This window comes from Apodemus sylvaticus, chromosome 1, assembly GCF_947179515.1.
Source record: "Apodemus sylvaticus chromosome 1, mApoSyl1.1, whole genome shotgun sequence".
Taxonomy (NCBI): Eukaryota; Metazoa; Chordata; class Mammalia; order Rodentia; family Muridae; genus Apodemus; species Apodemus sylvaticus.
The window spans coordinates 103,858,200-103,876,462 of NC_067472.1; the positions used below are offsets into that span (position 1 = coordinate 103,858,200).

General features: G+C 45.4%; 1 protein-coding gene, 1 non-coding gene and 1 pseudogene across 6 annotated transcripts in view; 2 read left to right on the forward strand and 1 right to left on the reverse strand.

Moving 5' to 3' along the window:
* Numa1 (nuclear mitotic apparatus protein 1) overlaps positions 1-18,263 on the reverse strand; it is a 79,197-nt gene that overhangs the window by 31,529 nt on the left and 29,405 nt on the right. For 3 of the 5 annotated variants that reach the window (XM_052156279.1, XM_052156296.1, XM_052156259.1), the window contains exon 2: positions 8,803-8,876. In XM_052156279.1, coding sequence (XP_052012239.1) covers positions 8,803-8,844 — 42 coding nt within the window. In that variant the 5' untranslated portion in view covers positions 8,845-8,876. Of the gene's footprint in view, positions 1-8,802; positions 8,877-15,746; positions 15,962-16,219; positions 16,429-18,263 lie in introns of those variants that run through there. The other 2 variants (XM_052156269.1, XM_052156289.1) reach the window with 2 other exon arrangements.
* On the forward strand, positions 3,125-3,264 carry LOC127676542 (small nucleolar RNA SNORA48). Its single transcript, XR_007976013.1, has one exon. It is a non-coding gene; the product is annotated as a small nucleolar RNA SNORA48 (small nucleolar RNA).
* LOC127676698 (uncharacterized) lies at positions 17,184-17,303 on the forward strand (annotated as a pseudogene).

An 18,263-nucleotide genomic window follows, 5' to 3' on the forward strand; every position in this document is an offset into this window, starting at 1 on the left:
ATTATGAAATCAGCTAGGATCTACTGATGGTAAATGTGGTTTGTAAAGAGTAACAGGCTTAGATCCACTGAAATGGCTCAGTAGCTAACGGTGCTGCTGCCAAGCCTGTCAACCTTAGTTCAATCTGTAGGTCCAACACAGCGCAAAGAGAACTACTACTGTAAGCTGTCTTCTGACTCTACTCAGTAGTAGAGGTACTACTATTAGTAGTATTAGTAGAGTAGTAGTGCAGGTACTCATGCACATACAAAAAAAAATGTCAAAAAAAAATGTTTGAAGCAGTAGGTTAAGTCAGCACAGTAGTACATGCCTATAACCTCAGTCCCTAGAAGCTGAGAAAGAAAAATCAACGGGGAGTTCAGGACAGCGTGGGCTATGCTGCAGGACCCCAGCTCTCGCACGCACACACGCACGCACGCACGCACGCATGCACATATCTGAAGAGACTAAAACATGCTGCTGAAGGGGAGCTGAGCAATGACAGCGGTGGCGGCTCTGGCAGAGGACCTGGGTTCAACTCCAGCACCCACAGGGCAGCTCACAACCATCTGCAAACTACAGTCCGAAATGATCCAACATCCTATTCTGGCCTCCTCAGGTACCAGGCAAGCCTGTGGTGCACAGACATATATACAGGCAAAAAACAAAAACAAAACCCTACACATATAAAAATGAACTAGTTAAATTTTAAAAAATTAAAATAGAGGGCTGGAAAAGATGGCTCCAGGGTGCATCTTCTGGAGGGCCTGAGTCAGTCCCCAGCACCCAAATCAGGCAGTTGTCAGGGCCAAAAGCCCCACACCACCCCCACCTCTGCCATCCCTTTCTCCCTAATAGCAGTGGCTAAACAGAAAGATTATTATTGTGTAAACAAACTTAAAGGTTCCTGTTTACAAGAAAAAACAGATCTTTTAAGATGTTTCTGTGGATCAGAAACCACCATTAATTCTCCAGGATCCTCCCTTAACATCCCCCAAAAGTCAACTAACTCGGGTAAGGGTGCCTACTTTGGGAAAGCCTTATCAATTCAGAACCCCACCCCGATGACTGCCATATAAAATCTGCTTGGTTGTCTGTCATTTGCTCTTCTTTCTGATCCCACCCCTACAGATGGCTGTGATGGTTTGAATAAAAATGGCCCCCATAGGACCACATGGAGTTGCACTATTAAGAGGTGTGGCCTTGTTGGAGAAAAAAGTGTTTCAATTCTTTTGCTACTGCCTGTGGATCAAGACATAGAACTCTCAGCTCCTGCTCCAGCACCATGTCTGCACGTGTGCCACTATGCTCCATGGTAACAATGGCCTAAATCTGAACTGCAACCCAGCCTCACTGAAATGTTTCCCTTTGTAAGAGTTGCTATAGTCATAGTGTCTCTTCACAGCAATAGAAATCCTAATGACCTCGGCAGTTTGGTCCCTAATACATCTTTCTTTCTGTGCACAAAGCGGTCTGGTTTCATAGTTTCTCTGCGCCAATCACTTACATTTGGTGCCTGAAACCTGGGAAGGACACTTAACCCTCCAACAGGCTCTGTCCCTCCTAGCTGAATCAAACTGCTGATTTTTGACTCTTTCCAGGTCAGATCACTGCTGCAGACTCCTGCCACCTACTATATTCAACTCCAAATTTCAAAGTCCACTTCTTCAGCCTCTTCTCCTTCACCTACTATAACCATTTGCCTCTTCTGACTCAGTAGAGCTGCCTGCTCTGTCTCTCAACTCATGGAGTCTATCACAAGACTGTGTTGGTACCAGGCAGCCTGCCTACACCCTTTTGTGTGTTCCATCTTGTGGAGGAGGGACATCCCTCCATTGATCTGACGCACCTCTAGGTCCACCGGGAGACACACAGGATTGAAATTCTTGTCAACACACCTCTCCACCGACTCCTTCCCCACCTGTCTCTCAGCTCCCTCCTGGAGCTGTCCCTACCCATGACTTACGTCTCTGATAACTACAGTCAACAATCTTCTAAAAAGACTTGTGTTAGCTAAGGAACATGTCTGATGAATAAGGTTTATGACCTCCTAAGGCCCACTCAGGTGAGCAGAAACTGAACTGAAGATGTGTGCCTCCTTGTCTTACCAACTTGCCCAGCTCCAGCTATTTGGAGAAACTGAGGAGAAACTGATATTCTGTAAAGGTGCACTATGAAAAAAAAAAACAGGAAAGCAAAGTTCCTAGTCTCTCTGTGAACTGTATTTATGGTTTAAAGTTTTATTTTGATGCTAAGGAATCTTCACTTTTTAAGCCTCAAACTTAATAGGAATAAAACTGTAATCCTAATCTTATAAAAGGCTATAAATTGTTAGACATTATGAAAGATAATTAAGACATGCAAGTTAATGGTAAGCTTAAGCCTCTGTCCATGTTGTCAGGTTAAGCTAAAACAATTACAAGAAAAGAAAGAAATGCCTGCTCCTGACGGAAGCCCTGAGGTCTGCTCCAGACAGGCAGTGGACCTCACCTGGAACTTGCTTCCATGTGGCTGCAATAATAGGTGAAGAACTTCCCATTGCCTCACCCACCAGGGACCTACCCAAACCACGGACCATGGACACGGGAGACAAATGTAAAAATATACTGCCTGTCCATGCCTTGCCAAGGTGGGTCAGTTTCCCTCTACTGGGAAAACTCCTTCATCTTCTGACCTGGAAGCCTAAAATTGGCACAGTCCTGGGACTTCTGTCCCCAATAAAGCCATCGAGATCACCATGGAGAATCCCAAGTCAGCTGTCTAAGTAGCCAAAAAGTCTCTGTTATTTTAAATTGATACAGAGGAAATTTGGTCTATATGTCATACTCAAACGTATCCTCAGATTTCTGTGATGGAGTTGATAGTGGGCTCCAGCTTCACCACTGCAGCCAACCTCGACCAGCACCTCCTTGTAGGCTGCGGCTGCCAGATTATATAGCTAGAAAGTCTGTTTCACCTTAAAAACATTTTACTTTACAGTAATGTTGGGTGCAAAAGATGTACTGGTTGCTTGCTAATGATACCAATTTGAGAATCTTAAAAGGAAAGTTTAAATTACAAGTCTCTCAAATGAAAAGGCTCTAAAACTGAAGCAAACTTCTGATGCCAATTACTGAACTGGTTTCATATATAAAGATCAGGCTTCTCCCCCTGCAATGGACAAAGGGACATCTTGGTGGTGGTGTTCTTCTATCAGTCAGGGACAGAGCAGATGGCGGTCCTTTGTTCATCCTAGCTTGATGACTGGCTTGGTGGCCAAAGCTGTTTTATGCCTAAGACGCATAAAAAATCAAATTATATCAAATCACATCCAAGAAAGGCTACTCCTTTCCACCCTTGAGTCTCCAGTTCCATCTCTCTTCATCATACTCAAGCTGCTCCCCACCCCCCTCCCATCTGACCACCACAGACTCACACATTGTGATGGCTCCATGGCAGGCACCAACATCCTCTAGCCCTGCTGTATGGCATGTTGGCAAGCATGTGGCCTGCCTGTGTCATGTCATGCACTGTAGGACAGGTCTGTCTGCTGGTCTCTGTCTGCCTTCCTCCTCCTATGCTGCGTTGCCTGGACATCTAGAGGCTGGGTAAAACTGTCCCTGCCCCTCACTGGACGCAGAGCTATGTACGGAGAGCTGGGCCCATCTCTAACCACTGGCAGCACTCTCAGGAGAGTGAGTGCAGCACCTCCAGCAGGCAGCACAGTGGAGCTGACCCAGACGCCCTGATGAGCCAGTCCTGAGGGCATGTGTGGGAGAGCTGACACTGCCACTCGCCTGCCACAGGATGGCACAGGTGCAGAAGTGATGTCCCCTGCCCCTTGACACCTCTGACAGTTGGGATAGCTACCAACAGGGTCAGGAGCTTAGCCCTGAACCTGACCTGGACAGCACAGCAGAGATGACTCTGGTCAGAGCTCAGGTGAACCAGCCCCAAGGGCAAGAGCATAAGAGAGCTGGCCCTCTCACTCGTCACTCATCTGGTGTGAGGTAACCCTGGGGTAATGAGAGCAAGAATGCTAGCCCTGCTCCTCTCCTGGGCAGCACAGTATGGCTGGCCCTGGTCAAGGAGTGCAGGTGAGCCAGCTCATCTGGTGAGGTTACAAGGGCAATACCCTTCCTACCATTTCCCCCTTGACACCTGCAGTAGCTGAGAGAGCTGGCCCTGGGGTCATGAGAGCAGGAGAGCTAGCCCTGCTCCTTCAGTGGCTGTAGCAATCAGAAAAGTGAGCCTTGCACCTCTCCTGGGCAGTACAGTGAAGCTTTCTCTTAAGGCATGGGTGCTAGTGAGGCACCAAAGGCAGGATAGCAAAAGAGCTGACCCTACCTCCTGTTGATGGTGGCATCAGATGGCCAAGCAAGAGCAGTGCTGGAGAACTCACGCTGGTAATGTGGAGAAGAGAGAGCCAGTGGGAGGACCAGTTCTGTTACTGCTCAGGCCCAGATCCAGGGCTCTGAGATGGCCCACTGCAAAATCTCTATCATCTGGGAATGGTTGGGATGTGTCAAAGGGCCAGTCCTGCTGTTCCAAAACTGCAGGATCTCCATGACACAGGGCAACAACAGGATAACCAGAAGGAGTCCTGATGAGGATCCAATATCAATGGTGTCACAGAAGGCAGAGATATCAAACTAGACCAATAACTCATTGCAATAAAAGGGGGATACACTGTGGGACACGCTGTGACGTACTACAGCTTCCATGACAAGATGTTCTCTATACTTTGTTTTTGTTATTTTGTTTTGTTTAGTGTTTTTATTTGGAGGGAGGTTACAAGGGCAAAGGATGGATATGAGGGGAGAGGGAGATGAGTGGGACTGGGGTACATGATGGGAAACCTAAAAAAAAAAAAAAAAAGTCAATAAAAAGTTAAAAACAAAACAAACAAAAACAAAAACCAGGCCTTTTTCCTAGAGCTAAGTCCTGCTGATAGGGGCAGACTCATAGACAGGGTTACCTTGGTGACAAGCTTCACATAAAGAAAGGTAAGCTCACAAAACAGATTTCAATGTAAAAATTTTGTTTTTTAATATTCTTGGAATAGTTTGATTTATAAATATGAGAACATTTTATTCTAGTGTTATTTGCTGAAGGATAGGAAACCATTCAAAGGCAAAGAAGTTGAGGTTCTGAAAGACAGCACTGGTGTGCTCCCTGCATTTATGAGACAGAGGCAGGCAGACTTCAGTGAGTTTGAGGCCAGCCTCGTCTACAGAGCAAGTTCTGGAACAGCCAGGGCTACAGAGAGAAACCCTGTCTCAACAAATGAGGGAAAGGAGACATCCCAGTCACAACTCTGACCGTAATTGTGCCTCTCTGAAAGCATTACAGGGATGGAAATGGAGAGAAGCCTGAGGGAAAAGACAGGCCCAAAGTGGGGTCCAGCTCAAGGGAGGTCCCAAGTCCCGACACTATTACTGAGGCTATGGAGTGCTCACAAAAAGGAACCGAGCAGTACCACACTCCAGAAGATCCAACCAATGGAGAGAAGCTGCTGACCCCTGTGGTTGGGTTAGGGAAGGCTGAAAGAAGCCGAGAAGGACGATCCTTCAGGAGGACCAGCAGTCTCAGTTCATCCTTACCCTGAGATCTCTCAAACATTGGACCATCAAACAGGCAACATACAGCTGGTTCCCCCAACACACATACAGTAGAGGTTTGCGGGGTCTGTATTCATTCAGAGATGATGCACCTAACCCTCAAGAGACTGGAGGCCCCAGGGAGTTTAGAGGTCAGATGGGGTGAGGAGTGGGGATATCTACATGGAGACATGGAGGGGGGCAGGGAGGAGGTATGGGATGTGGAACAGTCAGAGGGTAGACAGGACTGGGGGGGGGGAAATAAAATATGGGGTGTAAAAAATAATTATTAAAAAAAAAAACTAAACTAAACAAAAAAAGAAGTTGTCTTCTAGCCCTCCTAGCTAGAGCAGGTGTGAGGATACAACAGCTCACTGGACAACTCAAGCACTGCTGGTAATGTCGGCGACAACTTATCACTACCTACTATTTACAAAAGAGTTCCAAACTGTACTGTAAATAAAACAAAATATATACCACCGAATTATAACCTTTCACCAACAACATTTTAATACATTCACTTTCAGCATTTTTACGATTATTTTTAATTTTCTTAAAACAGTGCTGGTGATGAAAAGCAGGCCTAGTGAATGCAGACAAGTACCCTACGATGTAACTATACCTCTACAGAGCCTTGACAAAATTAGTTTTTGGAGGGGAGTTTCTGGGGCGCCAAATTCGAGTTTTACACTTGCTATTAAGTGCTTAAAACTCAACTATGGTCTCAGCACTGACAAGATTTTTTTCCTTCTAATTTTCCCCAAGGTAATTATTTTATTTTTAGGATTTTTTATTTTGTGTACAAATGTATACCTCCATGAGTTTATGTTTAGCAAGTGCCCTCTGAGATCAGAGGGCACCAGAGCCCATAGAACTGGTTTTATAGGCAAGCCTGATTTTCATCACCAGCACTGTTTCAAGAAGAAGGACAAAATAATCATAAAAATGCTGAAAGTAAATTATCAAAATGTTGCTGGTTAAAGATTTTCTTTCTTCCAAAATTTCAGTGATTTATATATTTATAGGCAAATTTGTAAGCTGCCTGATGTAGTACTAGAACCAATGGTCCTCTGCAAATGCAATGAGTAAGTACTCATAACTCTGAGTACTTTCCAGCCACTCTGTGTAAATGTCATTCTTTAAATGACAATTTTAATTATCAAGTACATGTACTTTGTGTGTGATTGCATATATGTGTGTATGTTTATGTGTGCGTATATGAGCACATAATACATGGTATATGTGTTAAGTCAGAGTACAACTTCAGGTATCAATCCTTACCAACTTGTTTGAGATAGGGTGTCTTTTGTTATCACTGTTCACAGTTATGTAGACCAGGCTAGCTGGCTGTTGAGCTTTGGGAATTCTCTTGTCCCTACCTTACACCTTACCACAGGTACACTGGGATTATAGACATAGGCTAACATGCTTGACTTTACATAGGCTCTGAGGACTTGAACTTGGCCTTCATGTTTATGCTTTATCTACTGAGCCATCTCTCCAGCCCTATTATCTAAACATTTTATACCATTTTTTCACAAACAAAAGCCCTGTTTCAAGCTGCTAATATAAAATTAGTTTATGAATATTTTGCCTCTTGTATGCATGTGCACCAGATGCATGCAATTCCTAAGGCCAAAAGATGTCAGATCCCCTAGAGCTGGAGTTAGAAAGTTGTGAGTCACCATGTGACTGTGAGAACCAAAGCCTAGGTCTTCTGCAAGAGCATCAGCAAATGCTTTTAACTGCTGAGCCATCTCTCCTCTCTTCACCCCTAACAATATATATATATATATATATATATATATTTTTTTTTTTTCTTTTTTAAAGCTAGTCTTCTATCCATTCTAGCCAGAGTAATTTTGGGTGGTAGGCTGCCAGAGAACTCGACTCTCCTCTATTGGGAAAAAGTCAATGAAACAGTTGAAGAAAAACCAGGGATCATCAACAAATCCTGCAATGAAAATGGTTGGCTGATCAAGAAAAAGGAGCAAGCTTTCATAACTGGATGAACTGAGTAAAGAAACAAACTGAAAAACGCATGAATTTACACTGAGAACTGAACATGGCACCCTAAATAAACCTGTGCAAAGTGACTTGCTCTGACACTGTCTTAAAGGTGTGTAGGAGACTTTAAATAACTTTAGCAATACTAATAAAAAACTCTAATACTGCTACTCAGGAAAAAAAAAATCTCTCTTCCTAATGGTTGTAGAGAAACACAATATACATCATTTTTATAATAACTGTAGACTAGGTATTTAGACTAGAATATTCCAAAAAATTGAGAGTAACTATTATAAAAAGCAGTTATAAAAATTCTGTACTTCAGGTTAACAATGCTATCCTAAGTCTCATATAATATTATACTCATTTACATCCAGTTCTGAATTTAGATAAAGACTTAACAGTCTTTCCACAGGAAAGCATGTATTGTATGTAAAGTGTGAGGTGAAAGACAATACTGTCTTAATTTTACAATACACTACATTTGGTTGCTGCTATTTTTATTCAGTGAAACAACAATAAGGAACACATAAAATATCCACCTTCATTTTACAAATGAGGAGAAGGAAGAAACAGAGCAACAGAAGCAGACAGAAACATAATAAAGTCAATGAGGAAGACATTGTTGCTTGAAGGTTAGGTCTTTCAAGACCAAAGTTCCTGCCAACGTGGTTCATCAAGGTCAACAGTCAATTCTTTAGTCAGAGAAATATACAGCCCAGTGTGGTAGTACACACCTTTGATACCAGCACTTAAGAGGCAGAGGCAGGAAGAGCTCACTTAGCTCCAGGCCAGATAAGACTACTTACAGAGTGAAACCCTGTCACACACAAAAAAGCAAAGTATACAGAACAGATGAGACTGGGTGCACACACAGTGTCCTAATGCTCTGCTCCAGGACCAAAAGGAATACCTCAGAGAAGCCTGCCCTGAGGTATATGATATGCAGCCACAGCTTTATGAAAAGTTACCTGCTCTACAAATGACAAGACTTTGCAGAACTCTGGCTTATAGAATGTTTTTCTGCTGCACATATGGAAAGGACAGGACAGGACAGGACAGGACAGGACAGGACAGGACAGGACAGGAAAGGAAAGGGAAAGGGAAAGGGAAAGGGAAAGGGAAAGGGAAAGGGAAAGGGAAAGGGAAAGGGAAGGGAAAGGGAAAGGGAAAGGGAAAGGGAAAGGGAAAGGGAAAGGGAAAGGAAAAGGAAAAGGAAAGGAAGAAAGCTACTTACCCAAGAGAGGAGCGTAGCTGCCCGGGTGGCATGGAGTGTCATCTTTGTGATTCCAGCCAGTCACTCTAACCCACCTAGAACCCAAGAAAAAAAGCATGGATAATAAATCGAGATCTCTGGTTAATAAATAGATGAAAAGCACTTCCATTTACCAGCTCTGAACACAATCAATAAATCACCAGCACTCAATCCACTAAGGCAGCACAGAAATTTTGAGACTGCAGCATACAGGCATAAATTACTCTAAAGCTGATATTGTCAGGGTTTACTGCAAAAAATCTTGTACTCAACTAAATGCTCATAATCACCCAGTTATGGAAAACACAATATTCAAAGTTGGTCTGTGTTCTACTCTTTGGGACACGGTACCCTTCAACAAGGAACAGTCATGGTTTTGAAAACCAACCAGGGTCTGAGTACTGATTCCATGCATTCATGGTCATGTGACTTTAGACAATTAACATAACCTCTTTTTGTCCAGTTCTTCATCTGCAAAATGGATCCATATAAACCTTCCTACCAGTCGGGCGGTGGTGGCGCACACCTGTAATCCCAGCACTCTGGGAGGCAGAGGCAGAGGCAGGCGGATTTCTGAGTTCGAGGCCAGCATGGTCTACCGAGTGAGTTCCAGGACAGCCAGGACTATACAGAGAAACCCTGTCTTGAAAAAAGCAAAATCCAAAAAAACCAAAAAACCAAAAAAAACAAAACAAAACAAAACAAAAAAACCTTACCTTACTGTAGTAATGCAAATAGTATTGTACCTGGCATATAACAAACAGGTAATCAACCCATAAATTATTTCTGTTCTTAAATAAAAAGGTTGATTTCTGGTTCTGCTTTACAACCAAGTCCATGGACTTGGAAATCTTCCTGCCTCTGCCTTCCCAGCACTAGGATTAAAGAGAAATCCATAGCACAAGCACCAGTGGGTACTGGAGATAGGAACTCAGGTTCATATACTTGGGGAGTAAGAACTTTACCGGCTTGAGCCATCGCCCAAGCACCCCCACTCCCAGGCAACAATTAATATAAGATTAGGCACTTGTCCCAGTATTCTTAACCCCAATTTCTTTTGCCCCTGAGAATCTGCTATTTGCCTGCCAGCAGATCAGACTCATGGGATCATAGACTTTGGTAAGTATTTCCCAGTATGACTCCCACAATCTCCAAGAGCACAAATGTCCTCTCCCACCTCCTGCACAACTGTTCTCTTTGTCACTACTCTACAAAGATGAGCAAGAATAGAAAGGCTTCACCTATACAGTTCTATAAATATTATTACATCTCTAAAATGTAAGGTCAGCAGAACCAGCAGCTGCTATAGGAATAATAACGACACCATTTTTTAACAATAAGGCACTAAGTCAAGCAATGAAGAAGAGAGTCATACTCTGGTAATATACTTCCATCATGCCTCAGAACCGCCTATCCAAGTGTCTTCTACTCATCAGCCAACCAAAAAGTCTTTTCTTAGTCCCTTCTTGTTTTTCCTGGGAAAAACATGGGAAACAGAAGACAGTGACATCACTCCTGCCTTTGAGGGTGTTTTTAGAAGGGTGAGGAGTAAAACTAAACATACTTAATCACTAATAAAAGAGATTAATTAAATGTTAACTATAAGTAACTACTAATTATAACTAACTACTTCCTGACCCTGCAAAACCTAATGTGATAACTATCAGCTGTTGTATCAGTGACACAGACTGAGAAATGAGCCAATTTATATGGTCTTTGGTTGGTCACAAGTAAGGTTTTTCTCAAAAGGACAGACATGCTAAGGGACCCATGTGTTCTTCAGTCCTGGATGATTTCCTTGTGCCTGTCTGTGGGCACTGACTGACTGCCGAGCCCTTGGGACCAGTCCATGATGATCTCAACCAGTGCACTGAATTTAGGTTTTTGTGTGTGAGGCTAGCTTGAGAGACCAAACTTAGCCTGTAGGATGAGGGTGACAATAGTCAACTGCTCAAACTGTGAGGTGTTCAGGTCAGAGTTTTTATAGCTGTGTGAAATGCTTATCTAACCTGTGTAAGATCCTGGGTTCTATCCCCAGAACTGGAAGGGGAAAAAGTCTCGGTAGTCTTCAGTAACAAGCCAACTGCAACTTAGACCTCCCCGGCAATGCCCACTACCCAGAAATTTCATTTACAACAGGAAATAAATCTTATCTATTCAAAGACTCTGCAGCTGTGCTGCTAAAAACCTCCTGGGGCTTAAGTAACCTCTTTCTTTCATCTCAGAGGCAAAATTGACAAAACCCCCGGTGTCCTCCCCAGAACAACCTACCAGGTACAGATATTAGGAATCCAATATTCAACACTAGAAACCTCTGAAAGGTCTTGGCATTAAGGATCACAAAGACTTCCTCAAGACACCAGAGTGCAGCTTTAGGAAGTGCAGCTTTATAGCCACTGGCTGGTAATGATGGCTTCTGTGAGCAATGATGATTGAAACCGGTGGCCAACAAGGCTCAGCACTGAGACTACAGCTTTAAGCAGTCTTCGACCAGCAGCCAAGGGCTCTCAGCCAGTGCACCATCCTCTCCACCCTCCCTGAGAAATTTGAGGCAGGCTCCACCCAGAAGACTGGGTGATGGCGATGGAAAAACAGATTCCCTGCAATTGTAGCCTTCTGTGAGCCATTTCACAGAAGGATCTGAGACCCACCCCAACTCACTCTGACCACAAAAATAACAAAATCCAGATGGTACACCAGGACCCTGAACCTTAAGAGTTTCCATATACCTAGTTCTTTGAAAATGAAATGTATCCACAATCCAAAAATGAGGCTTCCCAAAGCTGTTAAAGTACTGTCTTTTCCCCATTCCAAGGAAGACAGAGAAACCAGTGACCTTGCATATTTATTGTCCCGTTTTCTTTACACCTTCCAAGCTGCCATAACATGGTTCCCTATGTCATAATCAATTTCCACACTTAGAATATATCCTCTATCAGCCAGGTAGCAGTGGTGGTGCTCAACTTTAATCCCAGCAGTCAGGAGGCAGAGGCAGGGGGATCTCTGTAAATTAGAGGCCAGCCTGGTCCTCAGACTGAGTTACTGGACAGCTAGGGTTACACAGAGAAACTTTTGTCTTGAAAAACAAGGGAGGGAGGGATGGAGAGAAGAAGGAAGGAAGGAAGGAAGGAAGGAAGGAAGGAAGGAAGGAAGGAAGGAAGGAAGGAAGGAAGGAAGGAAGTCCTCTATATTTCCACAAAACATGTGTCAGGACAAGGAGAGTGACATCAAGAAATCCGCTGCCATCTGGTCCGCACTCTTTGGATCTGAAAGAGTTAGACTAGCCATGGTTTCCCCTAAGAGCTGAGGCTAATGTAAACCATCTGCTAGTTGCAAGAACCAGACCAGAGAGAGGGTCAGGTTGCTCAGCTCTGGAAATATCTTCTGAAAAAATATTCTAGTTTTAGGTGATAAGCCTGAGGGTCTGTGAGGCAGCCGAACTCCTTCCTCCCATGTCGCACTCCTTAGTCTGGCCTGCAGCTCCCACTTAACAGCTAACCACCTGAATACCACTACCTTACCTCAAGATAACACTTGAGGTAAGTGAACTTTGGTCTTAGCTACTAACCTGTTTGAGCCCCTGCCAGCACTGAATCCTCATTCTTTTACTGCTACTGCTCCCAGAATGTTAAGGCCACAGGCTTCCATCTCGAGATGTCATCCCTCAAACCCCAACTCGAAGGTTCCAATGACTGCCCCGTCTGTGTGGCCGAGCTCAGGAAAAATGTACCCATCACTTACCCTAATTACTTGATTTTTGTTTGTTTTTCTTTTTTTCACTGCTCATAGCTATAAAAATTCCAAGCTCTAGCACCATTCCCTCTCCTTCACCAGAGCAACTTTGGCTCTGGTGCACTCAACACTGATGCTGGCAGTTCCTCTGGGAGGGATACACCAAAAAACACAAGCAAACAACCTGGGTCTAGGATCTTATCTGGTATGCTACCCTAGAGAGCCCTGGCAAAGGCCAAGCTACCTTGATAAAATGTTTATTCACTATACACGGGAGGTGGAGACAAGAGGATTGCTAGTCTTAAGAACAACAAAACCGCAGGGCAGCGGTGGCGCACGCCTGTAATCCCAGCACTCTGGGAGGCAGAGGCAGGCAGATTTCTGAGTTTGAGGCCAGCCTGATACAGAGTGAGTTCCAGGACAGCCAAGGCTATACAGAGAAACCCTGTCTCGAAAAAAACAAATCCAAAAAAAAAAAAACAAAAACAAAAACCAACAGCAACAACAAAACCAGGTGTAGTAGTCCATGGTCTCAGCAGAGGCAGGCATACCTTTTTGAGTGTGAGGCCAGCTTGGTCTACATACCAAATTTCAGGCTAGTCAGGGTGACATAGTGAAATCATTTCTCAAACAAACAGCTGGGAAGATGGCTCCCCTGTTAAGAGCACTGACTGCTCTTCCAGAGTTCAATTCCCAGCAACAACATGGTAGCTCACAACCATCTGTAATGGGATTTGATACCCTCTACTGGTGTGTCTGAAGACAGCTACAGTGTGCCCATTAAATAAACAAATAAACAAATAAAATACAAAAACAATAAGACAAAAACGGAGGCTGGGCAGTGGTGGCGCACGCCTTTAGTCCCAGCACTTGAGGCAGAGGCAGGCGGTTTTCTGATTTCGAGGCCAACCTGGTCTACAGAGTGAGTTCCAGGATAGCCAGGGCTACACAGAGAAACCCTGTCTCGAAAAACCAAAAACCAAACCTCCCCCCTCCAAAAAAAACCCAAACAAACAAACAAACAAACAAACAAATGAAGAAGCTGAGGGGGATTGCAACCCCATAGAAAGAACAACACATGAGCTTGCCGGACCACCCAGTGCTCCCAGAGATTAGACCACGAACCAAGGAGAGTACAGGGAGGGATCCATGGCTCCACATACATATGTATCAAGGGATGGCCTTGTCTGACATCAGTGGGAGGGGAGACCACTGGAACTGTGGAGGCTTGATGCCGCAGAGAAGGGGGCTGCTAAAGCATTGAGGTGGGAGAGGGTATGTGGGTGGGGGAGCACCCTCATGTAGGCAAAGGGGAGGAGGGGGAGGGTGGATATAGGATTGGGAGGTTTGTGGAGGGGTAATAGGGAAGTGGGATATCATTTGACATGTAAACAAATGGAATGGCCGGGCCGTGGTGGCACATGCCTGTAAGGCAGAGGCATAGGCAGGCAGATTTCTGAGTTTGAGGCCAGCCTGGTCTACTGAGTGAGTTCCAGGACAGTCAGGACTATACAGAGAAACCCTGTCTCGGAAAGAAAAAACAAATCAAAAAAAAAAAAAAAAAAAAAAAAAAAAAAAAAAAACGACAAAAACAAAAAACAAAAAACAAACTAACAAATAAATGGAATGATTAATTAAAAGGAAATAAAAAAGAAAAAAAACAACAAACAAAAAACAAAAGGAGGTGTCTTGTGTGTCCTCTGGCTTTAAAGGGGGCTGAGTTGTTTTGGGGTGGCTTTCCTTTAGTTTTTTCAAGACAGGTTTCTCTCTCTGGGTAGACTAGACTGGCTTCGAACTCAAGAGATCTGCCTGCCTCTGCCCGCCAAGTGCTGGAATTAAAGGTGTTCATCACCACCATTTATATCAAAAAGAAAGAAGGGGGGGGGGCAAGAAAAGCATTATCTTTTCTCTATTATGAGGGAAAGCCCTGAGTAGGTGATGTGGACAAGTCAACTGTTTCTCAGCATTTCTGAAATCAGATTTTCGACTTGCTCCAAGGCCCAGGCCGGGCCTCCCCTCTTCACACACCACTCTCTGTAACCTAGATTTCTGACTCAGAGTCCTGAGAATCTGGAGGAATGAAGAGACTTCAGGGACAACCCACACTCCATCATTTCTTCAAAGGTTGCTTCCTAGCTGTCCTTGGTGTCTCACACCTCTAGAGCACTTTGAAAGATTGAGGCAGGAAGACTGGCTCTGAGTTCTAGGGCAAGTAAGGCCACATAAGCAAGACCCTGGTCTCAAAAAGGGGGAGGAGAAGGAAAAGAGTTTGTTAATGACCTAAAAGCCTCAGGACTGAGAAACTCTCAGAAGTAACAATGACAGGCACATGACATCCCAGGAACTGGGAAGCTCCTGACAAGAAAGTGCAAACACTAACCCCCTTGAGTATTTACAGCTTTGAGACTGCAGAGTACAGATCTCCAACCTTCAAAAGTTCCCTTTTCTGCCCTATAAAACCCCAAGCCCTTTGAATCTTTGCAGTCTCCACTCCCGAGAGACACCTGCCCTTCATTGTTCTAATTAAAGGACAATATGCTTCTATTGAGGTCAGTCTATTTTCACATTACCGGGGTTAATCTGGAACTAACAACACTGATATCTATTCCTTTCCCCCATATTCTGTAAGGTTAAAATCTGAAATATGTTAGCAGAAAGATTGCAATCATGAACTAAACTGCGGCCTACAGGCAGATACTGTGTGAAGCCTGCGCAAGCGCACATACACTCTGGGGCAGTTCATCAGCACCTATCCCCAACCACTGCATTCACACACTCAGATCCCTGGCAGCTGACAAAAAAAAAAAAAATAGACACATTTTCATTGTCCAACACCGCAAGAACTTCTAGGACCACACAAGGAAATGGGAAGCCCTCTACTGGTGCATCTCTACAGCTCTAGGACAGGCACACACATTGCTCCCTCCAAACAAAAACACGCTGACGTCTATGAGGGGGAAAGAAAGGCGCCAACTCCCGGATGTTGGCAAGCTCTGCGGCCAGCGACTGTTCATTTGTGTTTACTTGCTCTCCCTTTCCTCTCCCTCCCCTTTAAGGATGGCGCAGCAAAGGGAGGGGAATGAGCCACCCCACCCTCTCGTCCATTTTTTGAACAACAACAAAAACAACAAAAAAACAAAAAACAAAAACCCGATAAAGAGTGAGGGAGAAAAGTCTTAGTGCTGGGGCCTTACCGGACTCCTAAAGCCAAACGTATTTACAGGTTTTAATCCGCCATTAGCATTTAAATCTTGAAAGGACAGGAGTAAGGGGGGACAGTGGAAAGTAACCCCACACACAAAAGAAAAGTTGTTGGGTTTCTTCAGTCCGCCAGGCAGAAGCAATCTTCCTGGCAGACAGCCAGCAGTGCGTCACAGCCAGGAGTCCGCTTTCTTTAAAGGCACAGCGAGCTTCCGCGCGGTCTGCGAGCAAGAGCGAAGCCAAGAGCCCTGGGGGAGGGGACCGCCTACCAGGAGGACCCAGGCGAAGCTTGCCGAGCCCTAAAAACTGAGCGGGACGTGCGGGGGCGGGGCGGGGCGCGGCGGGGGCGGAGGGGTGGCTAGGGCGCAGGCCGGCAGCCTCCATTGCTGAAGGGAGGGAACGCGCACAGGGCTGGAGGCTGTGGCGCACACACAAAAGCGCCCCCGTGGTGGCCGGCCTCACCAACCTGAGAAGGCCAGGACACTCCCCCTTCGCTGCTTTCCAGCAGGGCTTAAGGCAGTAGCAGTGACGGCCTGCAGTCCACCCGAGCGGCCCTACCCGGCAGGCCCAGGACCGCCGAAGCCACGGGCAGCCCCTGGCGGGAAAGGTGCCCGCCGGGAGGAGAGGAAGCCTGGGAGCCGCGCAGGGGAGCGGCTCAGCGCAGGCCTCTCTCGGGGCAGCTTCCTGCGGCGCCGGCGAGGGGGCGTGTCTGCAGGCCGTACGCACGCCCGCCCGCCCGCACGCCCGCCGGCTCCCCACCACACAAAGCGCAGGCCTCCTTGGAACTGCGGCCTGCCCTAGGACTTGGCCACCCTAGCCCCTTCTCTGCAGGAAATGTCCTCAGCCCATACCTTATGCGGAGCAAGGCCAAGATGTCATGCTGTGTGCCTGCTCCTCCCACTCAGCCACCCAAACAAGCAGCCCGAGCAGTTTCCAGGCGCGGAGCGCAGGCCTTGCAGTCCGTCCCTATAGCTGCGCTATTGTTGACTGGAATGGCCGCCAAAATCCCAGCTGTCCTGCCAGAACCTAATCCGCTGTTCCTCTGGGCATTTGTGGGGAGGGGCCGAGGGGCAAGGCACAGTTCTAAGTACTGCAGGCACTAGAGCTCTCAACAGGCACAGGGACTCATCATCCTCAGAGTCTGCTGCAACTATATGACTAAAAGAAAGGTCAGACTCAGACAAGACCACCACCGCGTTGCCAACCACTGGACACCTGCTGAGATAGTTAAAAGGAACCCCCCCCCACCCGTTACAACTAGAAACGTTTAATCAACTATGTGCAACGTATTGCTATTAAGCATTGTTAAGAATACCCATACAAGAATTATACCCAACGTCTGAGTTACCATTATAATTCCACAGATCAGAAATGGATTACAAGTTTTTATTCCAAGATGGTACATGCTAACTCATAAAAGATGCAACGAAGTCTATGGCCATACCACCCTGAACGTGCCGGGTCTCCTCTGATCTCGGAAGCTAATCAGGGTCGGGCCTGGTTAGTACTTGGATTGGGAGTCCGCCTGGGAATACCGGGTACTGTAGGCTTAAAAAAAAAAATGCAACGGAACTAACCAGTTTCGATGAAGGAAGGATTAGGAAACTGAAGTGATATTTTAATCTGGATCTCCAAGCACAAAATCATTTTTTTCCTCTGGGGAAAAGGAGGAGAAAGCAGAAAGGTGTGGCAGCAGTGAAAGAACAGGTACCGAGGGTGAACGGAGATCAGAACTGGGAAATCTTGAACTTGAAGGAATCAAATAAAGGGTTTCGGATGGTTTTAACAGAGATGGTTCTCTAGCAGCAAGGTGAGTTAGGAGGCTACCCCAATAGGTAGGAAAGGTGCTGAGGACACAGATGGTAGAGTAAAAGAGAATAGTTAAAAGAGGAATGAGAGGCATTGAAGAGAAAGAAGCTAACAAAAAGCAGGAGACTCAAACCCACTATGGTGTTGTGTGCTTACAGTCCTAGCAATTAGGAGCTGGGGCAGAAGGCCAGTCTCATCTACTACTAAGTTCCAGTCCAGCCACTGCAAAGGTAACAGCCTATCTCAAACAAAACAAAACAAGGAGGAGGAGGAACTGTACAGGGAAGAAAGTCTATGGTATATGTGAATCAAATGTGAGGAGGAGATGAGGGTCTGAAGAAAAAACAGGATACAAGAGACAGTAGCTACTAACATGCCTCAAACCATCCTACTGACCTCATTCATGGGCATCATTTCATTAGGCTTCAACACCTCTTTATAAAGCAGGTAAATTACCACTCAACTTTAAGTTGGCTTTTTAAAAAAGATTTATGTGAATACACTGTCACTGTCTTCAGACACACCAGAAAAGGGAATTGGATCCCATTACAGATGGTTGTGAGCCACCATGTGGTTGCTGGGAATTGAACTCCAGGACCTCTGAAGAGCAGTCAGGTGCTCTTAACCACTGAGCCATCTCTCCAGCTTACCACTCAACTTTAGACATGAGGACACTAAGCCAGACTGACTAGCTTACACAC